At 40.6% G+C, this 20,937-nt stretch overlaps 1 protein-coding gene across 8 annotated transcripts in view; it reads left to right on the top strand.

Moving 5' to 3' along the window:
- The window catches only part of KCNT2 (potassium sodium-activated channel subfamily T member 2), a 236,073-nt gene extending 217,864 nt beyond the window's left edge, over positions 1–18,209 (top strand). For 5 of the 8 annotated variants that reach the window (XM_081012069.1, XM_081012064.1, XM_081012062.1 and 2 more), the window contains 7 exons: positions 5,773–5,874; positions 6,863–6,946; positions 7,542–7,670; positions 10,912–10,932; positions 13,078–13,378; positions 15,124–15,208; positions 15,675–18,209. In XM_081012069.1, the coding sequence (XP_080868195.1) occupies positions 5,773–5,874; positions 6,863–6,946; positions 7,542–7,670; positions 10,912–10,932; positions 13,078–13,378; positions 15,124–15,208; positions 15,675–15,786 (834 nt within the window). In that variant the 3' untranslated portion in view covers positions 15,787–18,209. The remainder of the gene's footprint in view (positions 1–5,772; positions 5,875–6,862; positions 6,947–7,541; positions 7,671–10,911; positions 10,933–13,077; positions 13,379–15,123; positions 15,209–15,674) is intronic. The other 3 variants (XM_081012068.1, XM_081012066.1, XM_081012063.1) reach the window with 1 other exon arrangement.
- The last annotated feature ends 2,728 nt before the right edge of the window (positions 18,210–20,937 follow it).

The following is a 20,937-nucleotide window of genomic DNA, read 5'->3' as shown; positions in this document are numbered from 1 at the left end:
AAGTCATGCTGGTAGCTTCGAGAACACTATCCAACCATCTCGTCCTCTGTTGTCCCCTTCTCCTTGTGCCCTCCATCTTTCCCAGCATCAGGGTCTTTTCCAGGGAGTCTTCTCTTCTCATGAGGTGGCCAAAGTATCGGAGCCTCAGCTTCAGGATCTGTCCTTCCAGTGAGCACTCAGGGCTGATTTCCTTCCAGTGAGCACTCAGGGCTGATACCCTCCAACATTTCTCCGATGAAGATAAGGATGTCCTGTTCCGCAATAATAATAACAGCAGCAGCAGCAACAACAACAACAATTTTATTATTTGTACCCCACCCATCTGATTGGGTTGCCCCAGCCACTCTGGATGGCTTCCAACATATATAAAAATATAAAACTTTTTTTTTTTTTAATCCCTATATAGGGCTGCCCTCAGATGTCTTCTAAAGGTTGCACAGTAACTTATCTATTTGGTTCAGGGGTCACCTAACTCCATACCTTCCACATTTCTCTGATGAAAATAGGGACATTATGAGATCAAATCAGAAACTGGGACAGCTTCTGTAAATCCAGAACTGTCCCTGGAAAATAGGCACACTTGGTCTGTGCTTACATTTTAGAATTATTTCTGTTATAGTTAAGAACGCTTTATCTGAATGTGAATATTTTCTGGTTTCATTTTGTAATGTCACTCTCTTCCAATATAAAATCACACACATATGTATGTGTCCCTCTTGCGCAAAGCACTCACCCATGGAGCGACCACAGAGGCTGATGTTCCCCTCTTCCACTCAGCATACATCCATGGGCATCCTGTGTGCTAGGTGGTTACAGGAAATGGGAGATCGTAACCACCACTATTATTTCTTTGTGGTCAAATAACATGAACTCAATGGGACGTGGGTGGTGCTGTGGTCTAAACTACTGAGCCTTGGGCTTGCCAGTCAATAGGTTGGCGGTTCAAATCCCCATGGTGGGGTGAGCTCCCGTTGCTCGGTTCCAGCTCCTGCCAACCTAGCAGTTCAAAAGCACGCCAAAAAGTACAAGTAGATTAATAGGTACCACTCCGGTGGGAAGGTAAATGACATTTCTGTGCGCTGCTCAGGTATCGGTGTTCTGGTGCGCCAGAAGCAGCTTAGTCATGCTGGCCACATGACCCGGAAAAACTGTCTGTGGAGCGGACAAACGCCAGCTCCCTCGGCCTGTAAAGCGAGATGAGCACCGCAACCCCAGAGTTGTCCACAACTGGACTTAAATGTCAGGGGTCCCTTTACCTTTTAACATGAACTCTGAGCTTATGAGCCTTGACTGAAGTTAGTCTACCTTTGGAGGTAGACTAGTCTGAGCTTTTCCATCAATGCCTTGTGTGGTTCTGATGTACACATGCTGAAGGAAGAGAGTGGAAAGGTTTTGGTATGCCCTATAGTCTCTGTATAAATCTAAATCTAAAATGGATTAGATGGGGTCCATTATAACATTAAATATATTTGTTGAGGAGCAAGTGGGTAATTAACTTAAAAAGTAGTTCAGCTGCCTGAATTAGTTTAATAACTTGATGTTTATCAAGGAGGAAACATTGGGAGATGACATCTATTTCACATAACTAGTGAAATTGAATTGCCAATGCCACTCAGAGAACTTCCTGACATTTACTAACTCTGTAACTTGGGGATCTAACGAAAACCATTCTAGGATTCTTCTCAGATCCCTTCTAAAATGGCTAAGTAACCATTGGCATATTTATTGGGATGCAAGTTTCTGTGTAGCAGAGCATAGGTCATCTAATGCATAAAGTGGTCTCTTGAGTTGTGAGAACATTACTGCGTCGTCATAGTGATCCATAGTTAAAAGTAGAAGTCGGCAAATGTGTTCCCTTTTTTACTCTTCAATATATGGCAACCTAGAACTGAATAAATCAACTGTTAAAAATAATAGTAAAAGTCAACTCTCTCCTTTCAAAAACAAACAGACAGTAAGCTTCCTATAAGCTCCAACATTCATCTCCCCTTCCTTGCCCAACTCTTCATTTTTTACCATTAAAACTTAATTCATTTCCCATCAATTAGAGAAGATGAGAAATAAGTTAAACATTGTTGCCAGTTTGCTAAAGTCCATTGTTAGCCTGAGGCATTTAGTCCCCAGTCTGTTGATTCCACTGTTTGTGTAGTTGTTTTCTAAAAGGCTTTTATGCAAAATAATCGTAACATAAAGATCAAAATGAATCACACCCAAATATTTTAAGCAGCCTTATGCAAATATTTCATATTTCAATATGCACATAATTTAAGTTTGTGTTTAAAACATGAGTGAGACACAAGAAGAGGAATACATTTACCTAATTCATCCTTTCCAAAACAATATGCAAACTGAAACGTGACCATCCTTCAAAATTCACACTTTGGTGAATTTTGCAATGCAGTTCTCCTGCCAAGCAATGTGTACAAAAATGAACGCAGCTGAGGTAAAGTTTGAATATGAATGCATATGTTAGTGAAAATAATGTTCCAAAATGCACTGCATATGGGAAAATAAAAATATTACAGAAAATACGGTTTGCAAATATGTGTATATTAGGCAAACCTGCATACAAAATTGTTGGCTTTGTTTATTACGTGGTTACTTTAGACTTCCTTCAAACTGTCAAAAAAGCACCAACCTTTGTAACTTGAAATTCTACATAAATGTAATCAACAAATTTGTTGAAACAAGGAGAGACGCTTGCCTTTTTTGGTTAAGCTAGCCAAACATAGTTCCCAACTGCAAATGTTGGAACTCCTTTGGGCCTTTCTCAGACAGTGGCATTAATGGGGGGGGGGGGAGCCTTGGTAGAGGGTAGCCCCACTAACAGTTACAGCTCACCATGTGAATTCCTTTTATTGTTCCACCCATTGGTCATCAGTTTGGCACTGGTTGGGAGACAAGAAGACATTCTGGAGTGCACAGAAAATGTCTCAGTGAAAAGTCAACCTGTAGTGCAGGGTCTCCAAAAGTTGGGTCTCCAGCTGTTTTTGGACTTAATCCCATAATCCCTGCCCACTGATCCTGCTAGCTATGAATTATGGGAGTTGTAGTCCAAAACATCTGGAGACCCAACTTTGGGAAACCCTGCTATAGTAGAACATAAAATTTCCATTCTAGGTCAGACTAATCTCCCAAGCTCACTCAGCATCATTTGTAGGATCCACAGGGAAGTTCACAAGCAGACTTTGAGGGTAATATCCATTTTCTACCGAAACTCCTTATCTGGTAACCAGTGGCACAGAGTCTTCAAAGCTGCAGCTGGAGCTGAACAGATCTGAGAAGTCCTACAGCTAGGCTCTCTTCTGTAAGAGAACACACACAAACTTGAATCTCCTGTGGTCTTTCCACTTTCAGAGGCTTCTACTGTGAAATATGTAGGAGGACAGAAAGATCTGGTTCCAAATAATTAAAGCTGCTGTGGTGGCCTTCACGGTGCCAAGGAGTAAATTGTATCTCTATCTCCGTGCAACTTGGATGATCAATTAAAAATGCATGAGAGCGATTACTGCCGCAATTCAAAAAGTATCTGTTTGCCACAAATCTCGGTGGACAAGGCCAGAGTTAACATCCAGAGCCATGTTTCATTATTCATAAAGCAGATGTAAACTTGAATGCTAGTCAATTGACATGTTAGTGCTGTGATAACATTTGCAATTCCGTAATTATGGGCAACCAGGTTTTTTTTTTAAAAAAAAAAAACCTGTGGGAGTTTTTGGACGGGTTTTTTTGTTCATTCCTTGTAACAGGGAAATATTAACATTTACTTTCCCACAATGGAGGATTAGAGGATGTTGATCTTGGATGAGGAAGAGCTGGATTTACATCAGCTCTCAGCCAGTGCCTCAGGGAGTGATCTTAGATAAGATGGCTTTATCTCAGCCTCCTCTCATGTAAATCTAACTCACAGGGTGGTTGGGACAAATTATGAGATAAGAACAGCACACCAAGATGGAAAACAATGGGCATTTGTACTGACTGACAACAAAGACTCATAAGAAATGTCATTGGTACACAGCCCTACAGGGGGAAGGAATTGCCACATATATGATTATGCTGCTGTGGTCCTTAATCTTCATTAGCTTGGCAGAGATTTGTTGAGAGAGATAAGAGCTCCAGCTGCTGTGTTGTATGGATGCCATTTCCTCTCAGCTTTGTAGTGGAGCAGGAGGCTCAGTTCGGGACGCGGATGGCACTGTGGTGTAAACCACTGAGCCTTGGGCTTGCCGATCAGAAGGTCGGCGGTTCGAATCCCCATGGTGAGCTCCCATTGTTCGGTCCCAGCTCCTGCCAACCTAGCTGTTCAAAAGCACGTCAAAGTAGATAAATAGGTACCGCTCCGGCGGGGAGGTAAACAACATTTCTGTGCGCTGCTCTGGTTTCACCAGAAGCGGCTTAGTCATGCTGGCCACATGATCTGGAAGCTGTCTGAGGACAAACGTCGGCTCCCGCGGCCTGAAAGCGAGATGAGCTCCGCAACCCCAGAGTTGTTCATGACTGGACTTAACTGTCAGGGGTCCTTTACCTTTACCTTTTAGGAGGCTCAGTTGCTTTCTTGGACAGCAGGAGCAATGGTGTTCCTCGATGGCTCAGTACTTGCAAATTTTGTCAGCTTGAGGTGCTAGAGGACTGGTCCGACCATGTATATGATTCTTACGTTGGGTAACCCAATGTCCCCTAGTTGCCTCCATGGAAGATCAGAGGCATGCGAACCCAGTTCTCTCCAGCCTAAGTCCAACATGTGAACCAGTGCACCAGCCTTTGCCAGCTCCCTATTTTCCAACTGTTGGCTGATCCTGATAAACTGAACACCCTCAGGGTGCCTAGCTATGGCAGCTGTTGCAATAAACTCCTACAGTCCAAAACTAACTGCAATACTGCTGTTCTCTTTATATGGTGAAAATTATTTGGTGGTCTTTTAGGTTGGAGTCCCATAACACCTTATTTATTTAAACACATTTATTGTGGCATAAGGCTTTGTGGACAGGAATATCTGTCATCAGTTGCATGACATGTTATGCCTAGTTGCCAGGTGTATATGGATGGGTGCATTGTGGGGGTGGAGAAAAACAGACAAACATCATGAAGTGCAAAAGAAAAGAAAAAGACACAGGACAACTCAGCGGAAGTTTAAATGTATGCACAAAGTATAGTGACTATTCAAACCAGTATGTTTCAATATGAATCGAATCAAATGTCCCAGTAATATGACATAGTTTTGTGCTGCCCTTTCAATTTAACATTTCTTTGTAGGAGAATTGAACTTTTAGGTAATACAACAGGAGGTATTTATTGGCCAATCTGTATAATAGGAAGAGATTAGAGTCTCGAATAAATGCTCTTGCCAGTTGAGGAGCTAAAGTGATGGGAACTCGCAAAAGAAAAAGTTGTCCCCATACTGTTGAGACTAAGCTTTTCATCTTGAAAGTTTAGTGAGTGTGTATAGTAGTATAATAGCGATGACAGAACCTGTACATGTGTGTGTGCGTGTGTGTGTGTGTGTGTGTGTAGGCACTCCTGTGCAAAGACAGTCTCTCAAAAAATGGAGGGTCAGAAGGAAATAAAATCCATTTGAGAGCTGGCACTGCATTTCTCCAAGTAGTGTTTTAATGAATGAATCTGCAGCAGCATTAGAAGTTTACTTTGGCAGAATGCTTCCTGTGGGAAGCCCCAGTGTGCCATTCACTTAATGTTTGGAAGTGTTTACCGATTCTTTTCTCTCCCTCTCTCTCATCTTTTTCTCCCACCCACCCCTCTTCCCCATTTGAACAGAAAGAACGAGAGAAGGGCTCCAATCTGGCATTCATGTTTCGGTTGCCCTTTGCTGCTGGTAGAGTTTTTAGTATCAGCATGTTGGACACCCTGCTGTATCAGGTATCGTGAAGGACAGAATTTATTCCTTTTCTGAATTCATACTAGCACCCCAACCCCATACTAACATCATAACTCAGTGGTCTACCCCAACATCGGAATCTGTGACATTGTGCCAGAATGCTAATGCCGTTTCAAAATGTCATGCTGTTCACCCTGAGAAAGCAAAGAGACAACAATAACAAGCAATTTATTGCATGCTGCAAAACATAGAGGAAAAGCTGATACTTCTGGGATGGGATTGATGCTGAGCTGAGAACAGCTAGCTAGCTACCCATCTCAAAAGTTCTTACGCCACTACAGACCCGGCTGCATTCATACAGCCCATCACATACTAATAATTGTATGTTGTGTAGTACATCACCATACACAATACTTTGCAGAGTTTATGCTGAATGCTAGCCATTATCTAAAAATCCTTGATATCGGGGGGGGGGGGGTTGGAAGGGAATTGGAGATGTGATGGAACCTAGGATTGCATACTTTGCTATTGTCCCCTTTCTTTGAGGGAGCATGGCAAACAATTCAAAAGGTTGCTATGGACAAAGAAAAATGTGTTTCCGCAAACATAGTAGTTGTATAAAGCTCTCAAAAAGTAAGTGCATCATTAGTTGTGAAGCTGGTCTTCCCTCCACAAAGTAAATATCCACTGCAAAAAAAAAAGCAATATATATGTTTACCTATTCTGTTTAGGAATGTTGATTGCAGTGGTACCTCTGGTTAAGAACTTAATTTGTTCTGGAGGTCCGTTCTTAACCTGAAACCGTTCTTAACCTGAGGTACCACTTTAGCTAATGGGGCCTCCCGCCGCTGCCGTGCCACTGGAGCATGATTTCTGTTCTCATCCTGAAGCAAAGTTCTTAACCCAAGGTACTATTTCTGGGTTAGCAGAGTCTGTAACCTTAAGTGTTTGTAACCCGAAGCGTTTGCAACCCGAGGTACCACTGTACTCTGATATATACTAAAGTACTTTTCTTTTTAAAACTTGCAGTCCTTTGTTAAAGATTACATGATATCTATCACAAGACTTCTGCTGGGCTTAGATACTACACCAGGTTCTGGCTTTCTTTGTTCTGTAAGTATTTTTATTTAATCCCATATAATTAAGTTTGTTGATACTTTGGTTGTTTCTTCATTTGTTTTTCATATTGCATTTTCTCCCTAAGAGTAGCTGTCTGATTGCTTTTGGTACAGAAAACAATATTAACAAAACTAGGTGCAAGGCATTCATTTTTGCTTAATGGCAAAGCAGCAAATTGGACTTCTCCCTGTGTTCTCTTCCAAATCTGTTCTCTGAAGCAGATATTGATTTCAGGGGGTGGGGACAACCCCCTACATTGAACAGGTAGAAGTCCTATCTGCTAACAGGATGACTTCATCGGATACAGTCTCAAGTGCTTTATGAGGCGAAGGGGATTTATAGAAACTGACCCCATACATGAAAAATTGATTCAGCAATTATTTTTATTAATATTCTCCAGATGGTGCAAAGTTATATACAGTTCTGAATTGATTTATCTACAGAGTCTAAAGAGATAGTGTAGCCTAATATGCATGGTGACCAACTGGGATAAGTCGTTTGTATGCTGCAACAATTGTGTTAATATATCATTTGAGTAAATACAACGTCTCCACACAGTCGGACTCTTTTTGTTGCTGCTGTTGTATAGATGAAAATCACAGAAGACGATTTGTGGATCAGAACATACGCCAGGCTCTACCAGAAGCTTTGTTCTTCTACGGGGGATATTCCTATTGGAATCTATAGAACCGAATCGCAGAAACTTGCAACGTCTGAGGTATGGATGGGTTATAGACAAGTTCTGATCAGGAATGTTTCAGAAACGTTACTCAAGTAATTTGCAATGAACTGTGACAGAGTGGTTTCCTTAACTATGTTTTGCTCACCTTTCTTTCATCTCTGATTCATACTTTATGCTAGTTTCATTTGCACCCTATGCAGTGCTGTTTTGAATCTATAAACGTAAAATGTGAGAGGGAGTCACACATTCAAACATTTTGAAACATGCACAACTTCCGTTGCTCCTGACCCTTCTCCACTATGTGCTTAGAGAATTTAGTACTAAAGCTGGCCCAATATCCCACACATGTCTTGTAGTAGTTAAGGTCCTAGCGATCATTTGGGGAGAACAGCAGATTGGAGGTGAGAAACTAGCTATTTTTCATTTTATTATTGCCACTGCATTGCGTCATCATCCAAAGACACACCCACACATTTGTTATGCCATTGGTTGTGCTTCTTCAACTTCTCCATCGCAAGTTTAAAACTCTTTCACATGTGTCACTGCAACCTGAATCAAAGAACTGTCAAAATGCAAGGGGTGCAAAGTTCATTGTAATAAAACCTAGAGACAGATCTACATTACAGGAATCATGAGAACTGCTTCTGGCAAGATCTCTGAAAGACCAGTACATATCTTTGTTTGCCCACAAAAGTGTGTGCCAAGGAGGGATGCAAATTCCGACATAGATAAAGTTACTATAAAACCAGTCCTGATACTTGGAAACAATTTGCTTGATTGCAGATCTTCAGCTTTGTTTCATTCTAGCGATACGTGAAATTCTCCTGGCCAATTTAGTGAAATTCCTCAGATACCGTACCTTTGCCCAAGCTACAACCTTCTGTTTTGCCTCAAATTTAGTTACAGGGAAAATTCAACGACAGCTTTATAGCTTTTAACAAATTCAGCAATCAACACTTATGAGAATTTATTACTTTATAACTGTGTAACCCTGAGGAGTGCGTTAGTAATTTCTGTTGAAATCATAGGCTATGATTTTTGTTGGAATCATAGACCTCTTGTAGCTGGAAGAAATCTCAGTATCATTGCTTCAGTTTTGTGTGCTGAATAATAATTTTGGCCTGGTTCAAACAGAAGGTAAGGTAGTGGAACTATGTAAGAAGAATTAGATCTTATTTGCCTGGAGCACTATCTTATTAGTTGGTAACTTATATTAGCTGTGAATGCTTAAATCACATTGACTGGAAAATACAATGGCATTAAAATATGACAGTGCAATATGTGAAAACATGGATTTGGCTCACATTATCCTTATGTATCAGAAACACTTATTTGTAGATGTGGGTGGTGCTGTGGGTTAAACCACAGAGCCTAGGACTTGCCGATCAGAAGGTCGGCGGTTTGAATCCCTGCGATGGGGTGAGCTTCCGTTGCTCGGTCCCTGCTCCTGCCAACCTAGCAGTTCGAAAGCATGTCAAAGTGTAAGTAGATAAATAGGTACTGCTCCGGCGGGAAGGTAAACGGTGTTTCCATGCGCTGCTCTGGTTCACCAGAAGTGGCTTAGTCATGCTGGCCACATGACTTGGAAGCTGTACGCCGGCTCCCTCAGCCAATAAAGCGAGATGAGCGCCACAACCCCAGAGTCGGCCACGACTGGACCTAATGGTCAGGGGTCCCTTTACCTTTACCATGGAACTTAATTGAGGAATCTGTTTTCTCAAAACCTTGTGAAAATGTTAAGTAATTCTACACTTCTAAAGCATGAGAAACAGCTTGTAAAGCATAGGTCTATTCACTTAAGTCCATTTTTGTTAAAAAAAATTAAGTAGTCCTGCAGTACACCTCTGTTTTTGTTATAGTTTACAGTAAAATAAATTTGCACAAATTTTCAGGTATGCAATTGGCATGAATGTATTTCCAACAGCATAACATGTGACTCTGCCATTTATTACATTCTTAGTTATATTCACATTCAGTTATGATGGCCATTAGGCCCATCGTTACTTAGAATCCACAATTTTTCATAATGCGAATTTGTGGAACAGAAAATGAAAGTTGAGGATATGTAGGGTTTTTTTAGTTTGTTTTTATTTTAAAGAGCGAGAACTTTCTGTGCCTTGAGAAGTCACTAATCAAGTTATAAAACAGGAACACTGCATAAACATTATCTAACACAAAATAATAGGGATTAAATATTTTGTTGCTTGGGCTAGGGGTGGTGTGAGACTTGTTGTGGAAAATTTTGCCACAAAAAAAGCTGGTCCCATTTTGAGCTAGCTGCACCTCTTTCAATCTGGGCCTGACTCAAAATGAAATGCAATTTTCTGTCATGGCTTCCCTGATGTCATTACATTTCTGGGACTTGGTCCAAAGTTGCTTGGCTTAAAAAGGAACCATGTGTACATTTTACAGCAAAGGAGACCCCTTGCAGGACATCTGGTGTCGATCTGAGCCCATCCTCAGACAGATGGAGGGAGCCGGTAGGAAAGCAAAGAGTGGCCCATCACTTGGGCTTATCAGGTGTTAATACTGAACTTTTGACAGAAATGCTTGAAAAGCTCAATTGATTTTGGGAGTGAGCAAGGGTGGCTTTGTACATCCCTGACCTGTGCTGGCCAAATGTGTACTGGTGACACCAAACTAGTTTGTTTGCTGCTTTTCTTTAACAGGATAGTCAGATAACAAGAGAAAATGACAAAGAGAAAGTTAGATGGGAAAATAGCACCTGGAGAGAGATACTGTAAAAATAATAATAATCAAATGTGGTTTCTATTTTGCAGGTTAGGATTAAAGGTGAGACTCAGCTCTGTAATGGTTGAAGACTAACCATTAATTGACCAATTTCTAATAAATATTTTATTCACTCAATATAACTAAAGTCTTTGTATGAGATCCACAAATCTGGCTTTAGGACTTCATATAATGATGTCCATTGACTTTTTTGTGGGGAGGGTTTGTACATTATATATGTACTTGAGTTACATGGAGTGAATAGAATGTTTTTATATATCTATAACTTACCTTACCAAATAGGATGGTCAAGGGCAACTTGGGAAACAATTCCTTATGTGAGTCCCACATTCATTTGTTCAAACGATTGCAAATTGAAATTGCAAGAATATTTTACACTACACACACAGCTAGCCATGCATTTATTTGGACAATCCCAATATTGTGATCACTACAAATTGTCTGTCTGTATTCATTGTTTGGACACTTGTTTGAATGGTGTTCTGTTTTCTTTCCCCTTCGCCTGACCCCCCTCACTTTGTATCAGTCTCGAGAAATGGCTTCACAAGTAAGTATTTGTCAAATGTTTCCATATGCCCAGTCTTGGCCTAGGCCAGGAACAGCTTACCCTGGGGGGGGCCTAATCTCCCCATCCAAGACCCCACCAATTTTGTCAGCAGTGACAGAAATATATTAGACACAGTACTGTTGTGTGTGAAGCCCAGTGCCCTATTGTGGCATCTCCTTCCAAGTTATCAGATAAATTATCTGATGAGAGGAGAGGGTTCAATAACACCTCCTCTTCACCTGGTATATATAGGTCAGCTGAGAAGGTGGAGGCCCTGTTTATGTATGTGTGCAAGCATGTGTCATGTGTGTGAGAGTGTGTCTGTGATGTGAGAGTGTGGAACGGCCACTCCCTTTCTGGTGGCACCCAGAGAGTTGGCTATGGGTGCATGCCAGCCTTGAGCTAAAGAAAGAAAATAGTGAGCTGTTAGATGAAAATCAGAAATTACAGTGAATCAATAGTACTTTTTGTATAGGTAAATTAAACAATTTCTAGCCAAAGATAATACAAATTGTTTGAGGATCCAATTTAAAGTGCTGTTTTTGACCTTTAAAGCCTGTGAACCGCCCTGAGACCTGCAGTTATAGAGCAGTATATAAATTTTATTTATTATTTTTAAGAATTGCTTGGAACCACAAAAACTAAAGGATCACATTCCCCATATGAAACTTTTCAGATCTGGATAATGTCATCTGAGTCCCATTTCTGTGAGCTACCTCAGATGTAGGTTCAGAGGGTGATAATGAGAGAACAGACCTTTTCTGTAGTAGCCTCCATTCCTTGTTTATGGAATGCTCTCCCCAGAGTGGCCTGCCAGGCACCAACTTTGTAATCATTTCAGCACCGGGCAAAGATGTTTTGTTTTTCTGGGCATTTGGACAGTCCCTATGCCACTATGTTAAATTGCTGTATTCTTTTGTATTCTTTACTTGTGGGGAAATCGCTTTGGGACTTTTTAGTGGAAAGTGATATACAGATTTAATAAACCGACTTAAGGGGATGTGTTAATACTGCAATCTAGTAATTGCATATAATCCTGATTGTGTATAATACAGACCACAGGGCATTCCAAAATGAGACATTCTATCTAGTGGTTTTATAGAATTATGAATGTTGTGTGCATTCGTTTCATTTATAATATAAGCCAGTCCTCAGAATTATATCACACTCTGAATGTGACCAGGGAACTCTGTCCCATATATCATCACCTATGGGAAAACGAAAAGCATAGGAATTCATTGAAACCTTATTGCTCTTGTATTATATAGGTTCTCCTATTATGAACACACACCCGATCAGTGATAACAAAATGCCATGCCTGTCATTATATTAATATATCATTGTGAATGTGGAAATTGTGCCGAACTGGCCTATGTTCTTGTACTATTGTAGCTTCCACTCTGTTTTGCCCAGTGCTTACTCATTCTGACCCTCACATGGAATAGAAGATACATGTGCTCACCAGCTTCTTGGCTGTCCTGAAGCAGCAAAAGCTTAGAGCCAGGGCAGTTGGGCTGTGCCATTTGGTTGTGGACCTTCAGGGGCCCAACGTAAAACTGAATCTGGTTCTGCAACAGGTTCAGGGATCTGAATAGTCTCCCTCTGATGAACAAACTTCTAGCTTGTTCCATTGTTTCCATTGCCATTTCTCAGACTCTGGTTGCTGTGAGCCTATTGCACTTCTATGCTGAATGCAGATGTTTTGTTGGAACAGGCAAAAGTAAAAGTGAGGTGCAAACCCAATCGAATGAATATGCCAAAGTATTTGGCCTGATAGCCTTGGTGAGATTTAGCTATCACCTTCATGTTCTGCCCTTTATTTTTCTTCTGCATACTCTTTCACCAGCGCCATGCATTTTGTGCAATACGGCCTTAAGTGATTCCATCCCAACCAAGTTCTTCCTACAATTGTCTAATGTTTGGTCCAACGAGTTTCCCCAAAGAAATTCATAGCTTTTCTTTTGCATGATTCATATCATGGGTTTCCTGTGCCAAACATTGACTGTATTGAATAGTGGAACTGGAGGCAGGGAAATGAAAGGGAGGGAAGAGGCATTGTCCTGAGTTAATTTTTAAAAAAATGATAAATGGGAAAAGCATTTTCAAAAGGATTTAATTTCTTGAATGTTTTGGTGTTGTTTTTAGTCTCAAATTTCCATCAGTGTGGAAGAATGGGAGGACACTAAGGATAACAAAGAACCGTTTAACTGCCGTAGCAACCATCGTAACTCAACATCGAGTGATCAGTCAGACCATCCTTTGCTGCGACGGAAAAGTATGCAGTGGGCTCGGCGGCTGAGCCGAAAAGTGCCAAAGCACTCGGGGAAAACTGCAGAGAAAATCAGTCAGCAGAGAATGAATCTTTACAGAAGGTCAGAAAGGCAGGAACTTGCTGAACTGGTGAAAAACAGAATGAAACATTTGGGACTTTCAACAGCAGGATATGGTAGGACATTCCTCTCTAAAGATAGATGCAACTTTCATTTTATGTATCAATGCATTGGATGAAAGAAAGTGGTCGCATTCCCTTGCCAACGGCTCGTCAGCGAACTTTAGAAATTGTGGGATAGAGAACGGACCCTCTGATAGATAAATAGCTCTAGAAAGCAGGGAATAGGTACAAATGGATAGTTCTTTCAGTGGAGAGAAATAAGGTCCCTTAAAACTGTGTATTGGGGCAGGCGCTACTTCATTTCTTCATCATTTTTCTGGAATTAGTGATAAGCAAAGAAATGGCCAAGTTTTTGGAATACATCAAATTATTCTGGTGAAAATCCAAGCAAAATATGTTTCTTGTTAAGAAAATGAAGATCTGGCGAATATTTCCAATTTGGTAGCCACTTTCAAATCATTGCTAGGTTTCTGTACAGGGTCATCATTTTTCTTTTTAAAAACAAACATACAAACAATTTTTTTTTACTACAATGCTTATAAAAGGATCAATGATAATTGGTTAAATATAGCTTTTTCAGTTCATGTAATTATAAGAGCTGGAAGGGACCACAAAAGTAATCTAGTCCAGAGGTTCCAAATTGGTGGTTTGCAGATCCCCCCCCCCCCCATATGGTCTGTGGCACTATTAATATAACAAAATCTACCACAGAGATAGAAAAAATTCAAAAGTAGGGGGTCCATGGCCTGACTTTTGAAAAACAGGAGGTCTGCAGTACTTAGCTAATTGGGAACCACTGGTCTAGTTGAACCCCCTGGAATGCCGAAATATTTTGCCCAATGTGGGGCTCAAACCCTGAGATTAAGAGTCTCGTGTTCTACTGACTTTCAGAAGCTATCATGCTTTCATAAATAGTATAATAGAGTAATATTCAACCATTTCAGACCAGGACTTACCTTTTGTTCCTCCGTGAAACACAACGTGGGACATTCTTTCATTGATGATCAAATATTTTATATAGTAGTACCTCAGGTTAGGGATGTGGGTGGCACTGTGGGTTAAACCACAGAGCCTAGGACTTGCTGATCAGAAGGTTGGTGGTTCGAATACCCACAATGGGGTGAGCTCCCGTTTCTTGGTCCCAGCTCCTGCCAACCTAGCAGTTCGAAAACACATCAAAGTGCAAGTAGATAGATAGGTACCGCTCCGGCGGGAAGGTAAACGGCGTTTCCGTGCGCTGCTCTGGTTCTCCAGAAGCGGCTTAGTCATGCTGGCCACATGACCCGGAAGCTGTATGCCGGCTCCCTCTGCCAATAAAGCGAGATGAGTGCTGCAACCCCAGAATCGGCCACGACTGGACCTAATGGTCAGGGGTCCCTTTACCTTTAGTTAAGAACTTAATTCGTTCTAGAGGTCCGTTCTTAACCAGAAACTGTTCTTAACCTGAGGTACCACTTTAGCTAATGGGGCCTCCCACTGCTGCTGCTGCCGCGCCGCCGTCGTGCAATTTCTGTTCTCATCCTGAAGCAAAGTTCTTAACCCGAGGTACTATTTTTGGGTTAGCGGAGTCTGTAACCTGAAGCGTCTGTAACCCGAGGTACCACTGTATTTCTCTTTCACTTTCTGCTTCCCCTACCACCTCATTTATTCCTTATCTTTTCAATAAAATAAAGTGGCGGTTTTGGTATGTCTGCTTTGACCCATCATAGGTCTAAGTATGACCTTCATGTCTGAGTCATTTGAAGTACAAACCATGCATCCTTTATTATTCTCTCTCCCTCCCTCTCTTTCTCCTATAGATGAAATGAATGATCATCAAAACACTCTTTCTTATATTCTGATTAATCCTTCTCCAGACACACGACTTGAACTGAACGATGTTGTGTAAGTTGAGGACATAAAACATAAGAATTCACCGAGCTTCTAATTTGCACTTTCATGCAGCAGAGAACATTTATTTCTAAAGCTTAGCTGGGAATTCTCATTTTTTTAACATTCTCAGCTTGAAATTGGAGGATTAAGCAGAGTGAAATATTTCGGCGTCCACACACTTATCACAACTGCTTCCAGTTTGCATAATCCTGATATTTCAAGCAATAGCACCCGGCGCTGCATGTCATTTATCTTGTCTATTTACTCATGGAATTGTCATGAAGCCAAATTGGAGTGAAGGGAGGAAACAATGCTTGCTCAACAAGCCATCTTGGTTTGTTGAAATAAATTGTGGAAGGTATGCATGATACATTGATATCAGTTGTGCTGTTACTAGCTATGATAGGGAATCATTGTGAATTCAGTTGGGAGTTTTCTTGTTAAATCTAATGACAATTGTATGTCTATATTTTTGTAGATATTTGATCCGCCCAGATCCATTGTCATATGTTCCAAACACTTCATCCAGCCGGAAAAACAGCTTCTGCAACGCCGTTGCACAGGACACCAGGGAAGAAACACAGCTTTGACGCTTCACACAGATCATTGATGAAAAGACGTTTTTATACAAATAGCTGTTTTGAAATTTAGTGAAAATAAGATGGTGGATTTATTATATCCAAGCCTTTAGGCATAATGGTCAGCTAACACACACCGGGCAACTACTTTACTGTAACCACCGGAACGATTAGGAAAAGCTGGGTCTGGTTTCAAAAAAACTAATCTGTCTTGGAGATAAAAATAACAAAGAGAGACTAAAATCAAACAAGTGTGCCCGGAGTCTTGCTCAGTGAAAGGAGGATTTTAATGGGGAATCGAAATGGATTATTTTTTCAAAGAGATATTAGAAATTAATATATTCTTTTCTTATCCTGGTTTTCGTCACCCGCTGTGGGGAAGTGGCTCAGTTCTTAACCATGCTGTGTACAGCATTCGTTGTTATTTCTTTGTCCCACAACCATAAACTTCTGGTTGTTGCAGTTAAATTAAAAATCAAACGAAGTTTCAGGCAAGTCCTAACATCTTAAAACTGGAATTCAAAGTGAATGTTCTGAAAACTCACTGCTTGGTGACAATAACCCAGTAAAAATTTCCGCTGTCTTTAAGTTCGTCGTGTTCCATATCTCTCCTATAGCCTTTTTCAACTAATTTAAATTCCTGGCTAATTGAAAACATTGTTTGTTTAGATTTGTAGCCCTCAGCATTTAAAGACTCAGGGCAAATGTAGCATCACAAACAAAAATGCAGCAATCAATCTCTGTACTAGAGACTCACAGTCTAAAGGAGAGTGGTGTGGCGAACAGCTCAGCTTTGTTCCCTGAGTTTGGAAGCCAGCAACCTGGTAACCACAGTCCTGCTTGCTGTCAATGTACGAAGACATAGAAGTTCAGAAGATTTTATCAGACTCAGGCAGAAAATTAAGCTATTTTGTACACTGGATTTGGGGGGAGGGTTTTTGTGAAACGTCTGTCATGAAGACGGAAGTGCAGAATGCTTGGGGGTACCTGCTACTATAGCACTGCTGAAGTTAAATAAATGGCTTGTTCAGTTCCTTGGTCACTATTTAAGGACAGGATCTTGTGCATTGTTTGAAAAAGCAGGATGTATGGAAGGTACGATGGCCTATGAAATGTTCAGACAACAGGTAGCTCAAGGTCCACAGGCTTGTAATCTTTCTACGAAAACGTTTCTGCCAGACAGCTTAGCACCATGCTGCTACTGTCTGGAGAAGGATTTGTCCACAAGACAGTCATTCTGTAAGAAAACGAGAGAACGGTTTTTTCACTGGAGAAGGAGCTTTGAAAGCCAGAAGAGACCTACAGATCTTTGGGGTGGGTGGGTTGTTTTTAGTTTTTACAGATTTTCAGTTGCCTGCCTCTAGTCTAAGACAGTAGTTAGACTATAATTTTGCTGGAGTAGTGTTCTGCAGCATAGTTAATCTAATAATTCATCCAGCCCTAATCCTATCTAAGGCAGGCCAAAAACCAGTTGGTTAACTTTGATGTTGTTCTTGACTGAGATTTATCCACACCTATGGCCTGATTCATTCATTATTGCTACTGTATGGGAGCTGCTTCTGTGTCACGCCAGTTAATGTCTTTTTGGTTTGGACAGCTTCAGATGCACATGTTGAAGGAACATGAGAATTGTGAGGTTGTGTCAGTTTCTCATATTTTTTCAGTCTTAAATTTAGTTCTCCATATTTATTATTTTAAAAGAGCCACCATGAAAAATCATCAGCGTTTTGATGCGAATTTCTCCTAACATACACAGGTTTGTATGCAACTTTGCCTGTTATATAAATTTTTGCAAAGCAATTTCCCCAGATAAACTGCATTTTGTATGTTATTTTCACTAATATATGCATTTTTAGGCATATTCTAGTATATGCATTTTTGTACACATTACTTGGATGGAGAAACTGTGTAGCAAAATTTGGGGAGGTATGAATTCAAAGGATGACTGTGTCTCAGCTTGTGTACTGTTGCAGAAAATGCAAATTAGGCAGGTTCGTCCTTAAATGCAAGCTGAAACGAATTTCTTCTCCATCCCTAAGTATAAGTAGGGATGTTTATATATTTTTTACTAAAATAACAGGAGTACATACATATTACTACACAAAGAACTGTTGGGACATGAGAAATGGAGTAGGTTAGGGACAACGTTGCCTGTTGTTTGAAGTCCTTATTAGTGTTACATGTACAGGTTATGTTTTCTATATTGTTTGAAACAGCTGTTATAAGTTTGTGTGTACAAATCAAATGACGCCAAAACTGCTCAACAAAACTATCCGTGCATGTGACGGTAGCCTACTGCATACGACAGCATTTTAAATGGTTGTAATATTTGTTGTAGGGAACCAGCTATTGTCCCAGCCATATGCACTAACAGTTTCTTTATTTCTCTTTCTTTCATGTGTCAACTATGTGAATTAATAAAAGCCATTTTCTTATGCAGTGTCACAGTGGTAGCAACTTTTCTCACAACTTCCCCCTGTGTAGCTATGCTATCTGAAGCTCAAGTGCCCATTTCCATGTGTATAGATACAGCATGTTGCAGGGCGGAGGTCTGTGTCATGTTTTTCCAATTGTTCCATCTGTGCGAAAACTCCAGCTTGCCAGATGGACCAATACCCTCTCCATCTTCTCCTGACACCCTGATCAAATTTCATAGGGTATGGGAAAAGAGGAAGGGGGTGGTGGAAGACCTATTGTACAAGTGGAAGTTCTTGTACAAGGCTTTCACCTTCCACTGATTGAGCTAGTTGGGTGAATGCTGCTCAGAATATTTCCCCTCCTACTTGCTTCTTGGGTGTGTGATTTGTACAGGCTGACAACAACTCATTGAAAAATCAGAGGCCCTCATGTGGCAATTAGATATTGTTATTGCTGTTTTAAAAAGATCCAATTCATGTGAATGAAACTTTTTTTCCTAATGACCATGTGGGGAGGGGATGGCAACTGAGGAAGAAAAGGTTAACCATCTGCACCTTACATGTTGTGAGCTTTAAAAAATCACCTCCACTTGTCTGGTAATTAAGCCGGGGGGGGGGGGACGTTCCTATTGGTTCAGATGGGGAAACAATGACAGTCAAAGAGGGAATTGGGAAGAGAAGAGACAATGGGTAGAATATGTGTAAGTGTAAAACAGACAATGTGAGATGAAGGGGTTCGTGCTTGTTTTTGCATGCGGATGGAGGAATGGGGAATAATAGTGCCATGCCTTTTTTTGTAAGGGGGCAGCGGCTGGTTGTCATTGTGACTCTGAAGCCAACATGGACTCATAGGAATTAATTCTGTATGCTTCGTCTCCTGGTCAAAGTGTTAGAAATTTGATGATCCCAACATTTTCCAGTGAAATTTTGCAACTTCACTTAATCATCCAGTTTTTAACACTTTGGTCAGGAGACAAAGGATATAGAGCTAGTTCTGATAAGCCCATGTCAAAATGCTGGTGAATACTATTCTCTGAGCCATTTAAAATCTCAATAATTTATGGTCTGGAGAATAATATCAGAACATTTTGACATTTACTGATAAAAGTCCAAACAATTCCATTTCCAAACTATATCCATCAACAGCTATTATCATGGTATGGGCAAATGTTAAAAAAGGAAGGAAGGAAGGAAGGAAGGAAGGAAGGAAGGAAGGAAGGAAGGAAAGAAAGAAAGAAAGAAAGAAAGAAAGAAAGAAAGAAAGAAAGAAAGAAAGAAAGAAAAAGAGGGGGAGAATAGGCTCATGATCCTAACATTTTCCAGTGAAATTTTACAACTTCACTTAAAATCTTAAGGTTTCACTTTAAATGTCTTTCATGTTTCTGACATAGTACAATGTTAGGATTTCCCCCCTGTCTAAACTGGGATGCCTTCCCTATGCCCCCCCCCATTCCAACAACTTAATTTTGATCTCCACTCTTCCATATATTGCCATTGTCAGTCCTTCTGTTTCATCCATTTACCCTGCTATTCATTCCAGCCAGTGTTAGGGAAGAGCATTTCACCACATAGATTATTCAGCTTTCTGCCAGTCCTTCAGCTGCGCACAAGCAGAACGAATTTTCAGCAACAGCACTTTACAGTTTCCTAAGCAAGGATAAAGAAGAGATTTGTGCTACCTTTGGTAAGGAGAGGTTTATTCATAGAGGTTCCTTCATTGAGTAATTGAGTAGAGGTGCTTGCAAAAGTGAACATCACTGCAGAACTCCCCTGCCATGCCACACGACAAATCATTTTTCAAAAACTGGCCTTTTTTCAGAAGCAGTTGTGGGAAGTGAGAATCTATTGTTAGAGGTAAATAAGTTTTTTAAAAAATATTACTTGACTGGACTTGACAAAGTTTTGTGCTACCAAATAGGTAGCTATTTGATGTCCAGATCACATGCATAACAGGCCTTTAGTTTTTAAAAGATTGTATGAAAAATATAATATGTGAAGCACAACATTTGACATCTGTCTGGCTAAATTGCATGAAAAATCGAACTCCCACCAATCCCAAGAAAGATGTAGCAGCTTTCAATTATTTAGAAGAGGAACAGAATGCTTATAGGAATTGGACTATTTCGTTGCATATTCATGATGCTTTAAAATGGTTATTGCTCCCAAATTTGCAAAAGGAATAAAATATCCGTCATAATATAAACTAGCCTTGGGTGAAATTTCCACCCCCATCCCACTTAATTCACAATTCACTCATTCATTCCAAGCTTCTGTCTTGAAAATGCAAGGAAATTTCTCTCTCTCTCTCTCTCTCTCTCTCTCTCTCTCTCTCTCTCATGCTTTCCTGGAAATTTTCTCCTGTTCCATAATGTTGGGGCATACACACACATTTATTTACTTAATTCTGTTTTAGATATTCCTGCTCCTCAGCCAAACAATGGACCCAGAGCAGCTTGGCAGAACTGTCCTTGTTGCAATCTAATAGATACGAAACAAGATGGAAAGGGATTGCATAACAATTGAATAAGAACGACAACACAGGTGTGGGTGAAAGGAGGCCACAACTTTTATTGACTACAGTGAGTAGTGACTATGTTGGTTTACTGCCTGCCTCACTGCCCAGCAGTCTCCTTGCCTGAGCTAACAGAGCTAGTCTTGGAGGCCATGTTGAGGACTTCCTGACTCCTGTTTTGGGGGAACTTCAACATCCACTCCAAGACAACTGGCTCTGGGGTGGCTCAGGATT

The sequence above is a fragment of the Podarcis pityusensis genome (genome assembly GCF_964106645.2).
Source record: "Podarcis pityusensis genome assembly, chromosome: 6".
Taxonomy (NCBI): domain Eukaryota; kingdom Metazoa; phylum Chordata; class Lepidosauria; order Squamata; family Lacertidae; genus Podarcis; species Podarcis pityusensis.
Note: the sequence above shows the minus strand (reverse complement) of the source record. Positions and strands in the feature narration are given on the sequence as shown.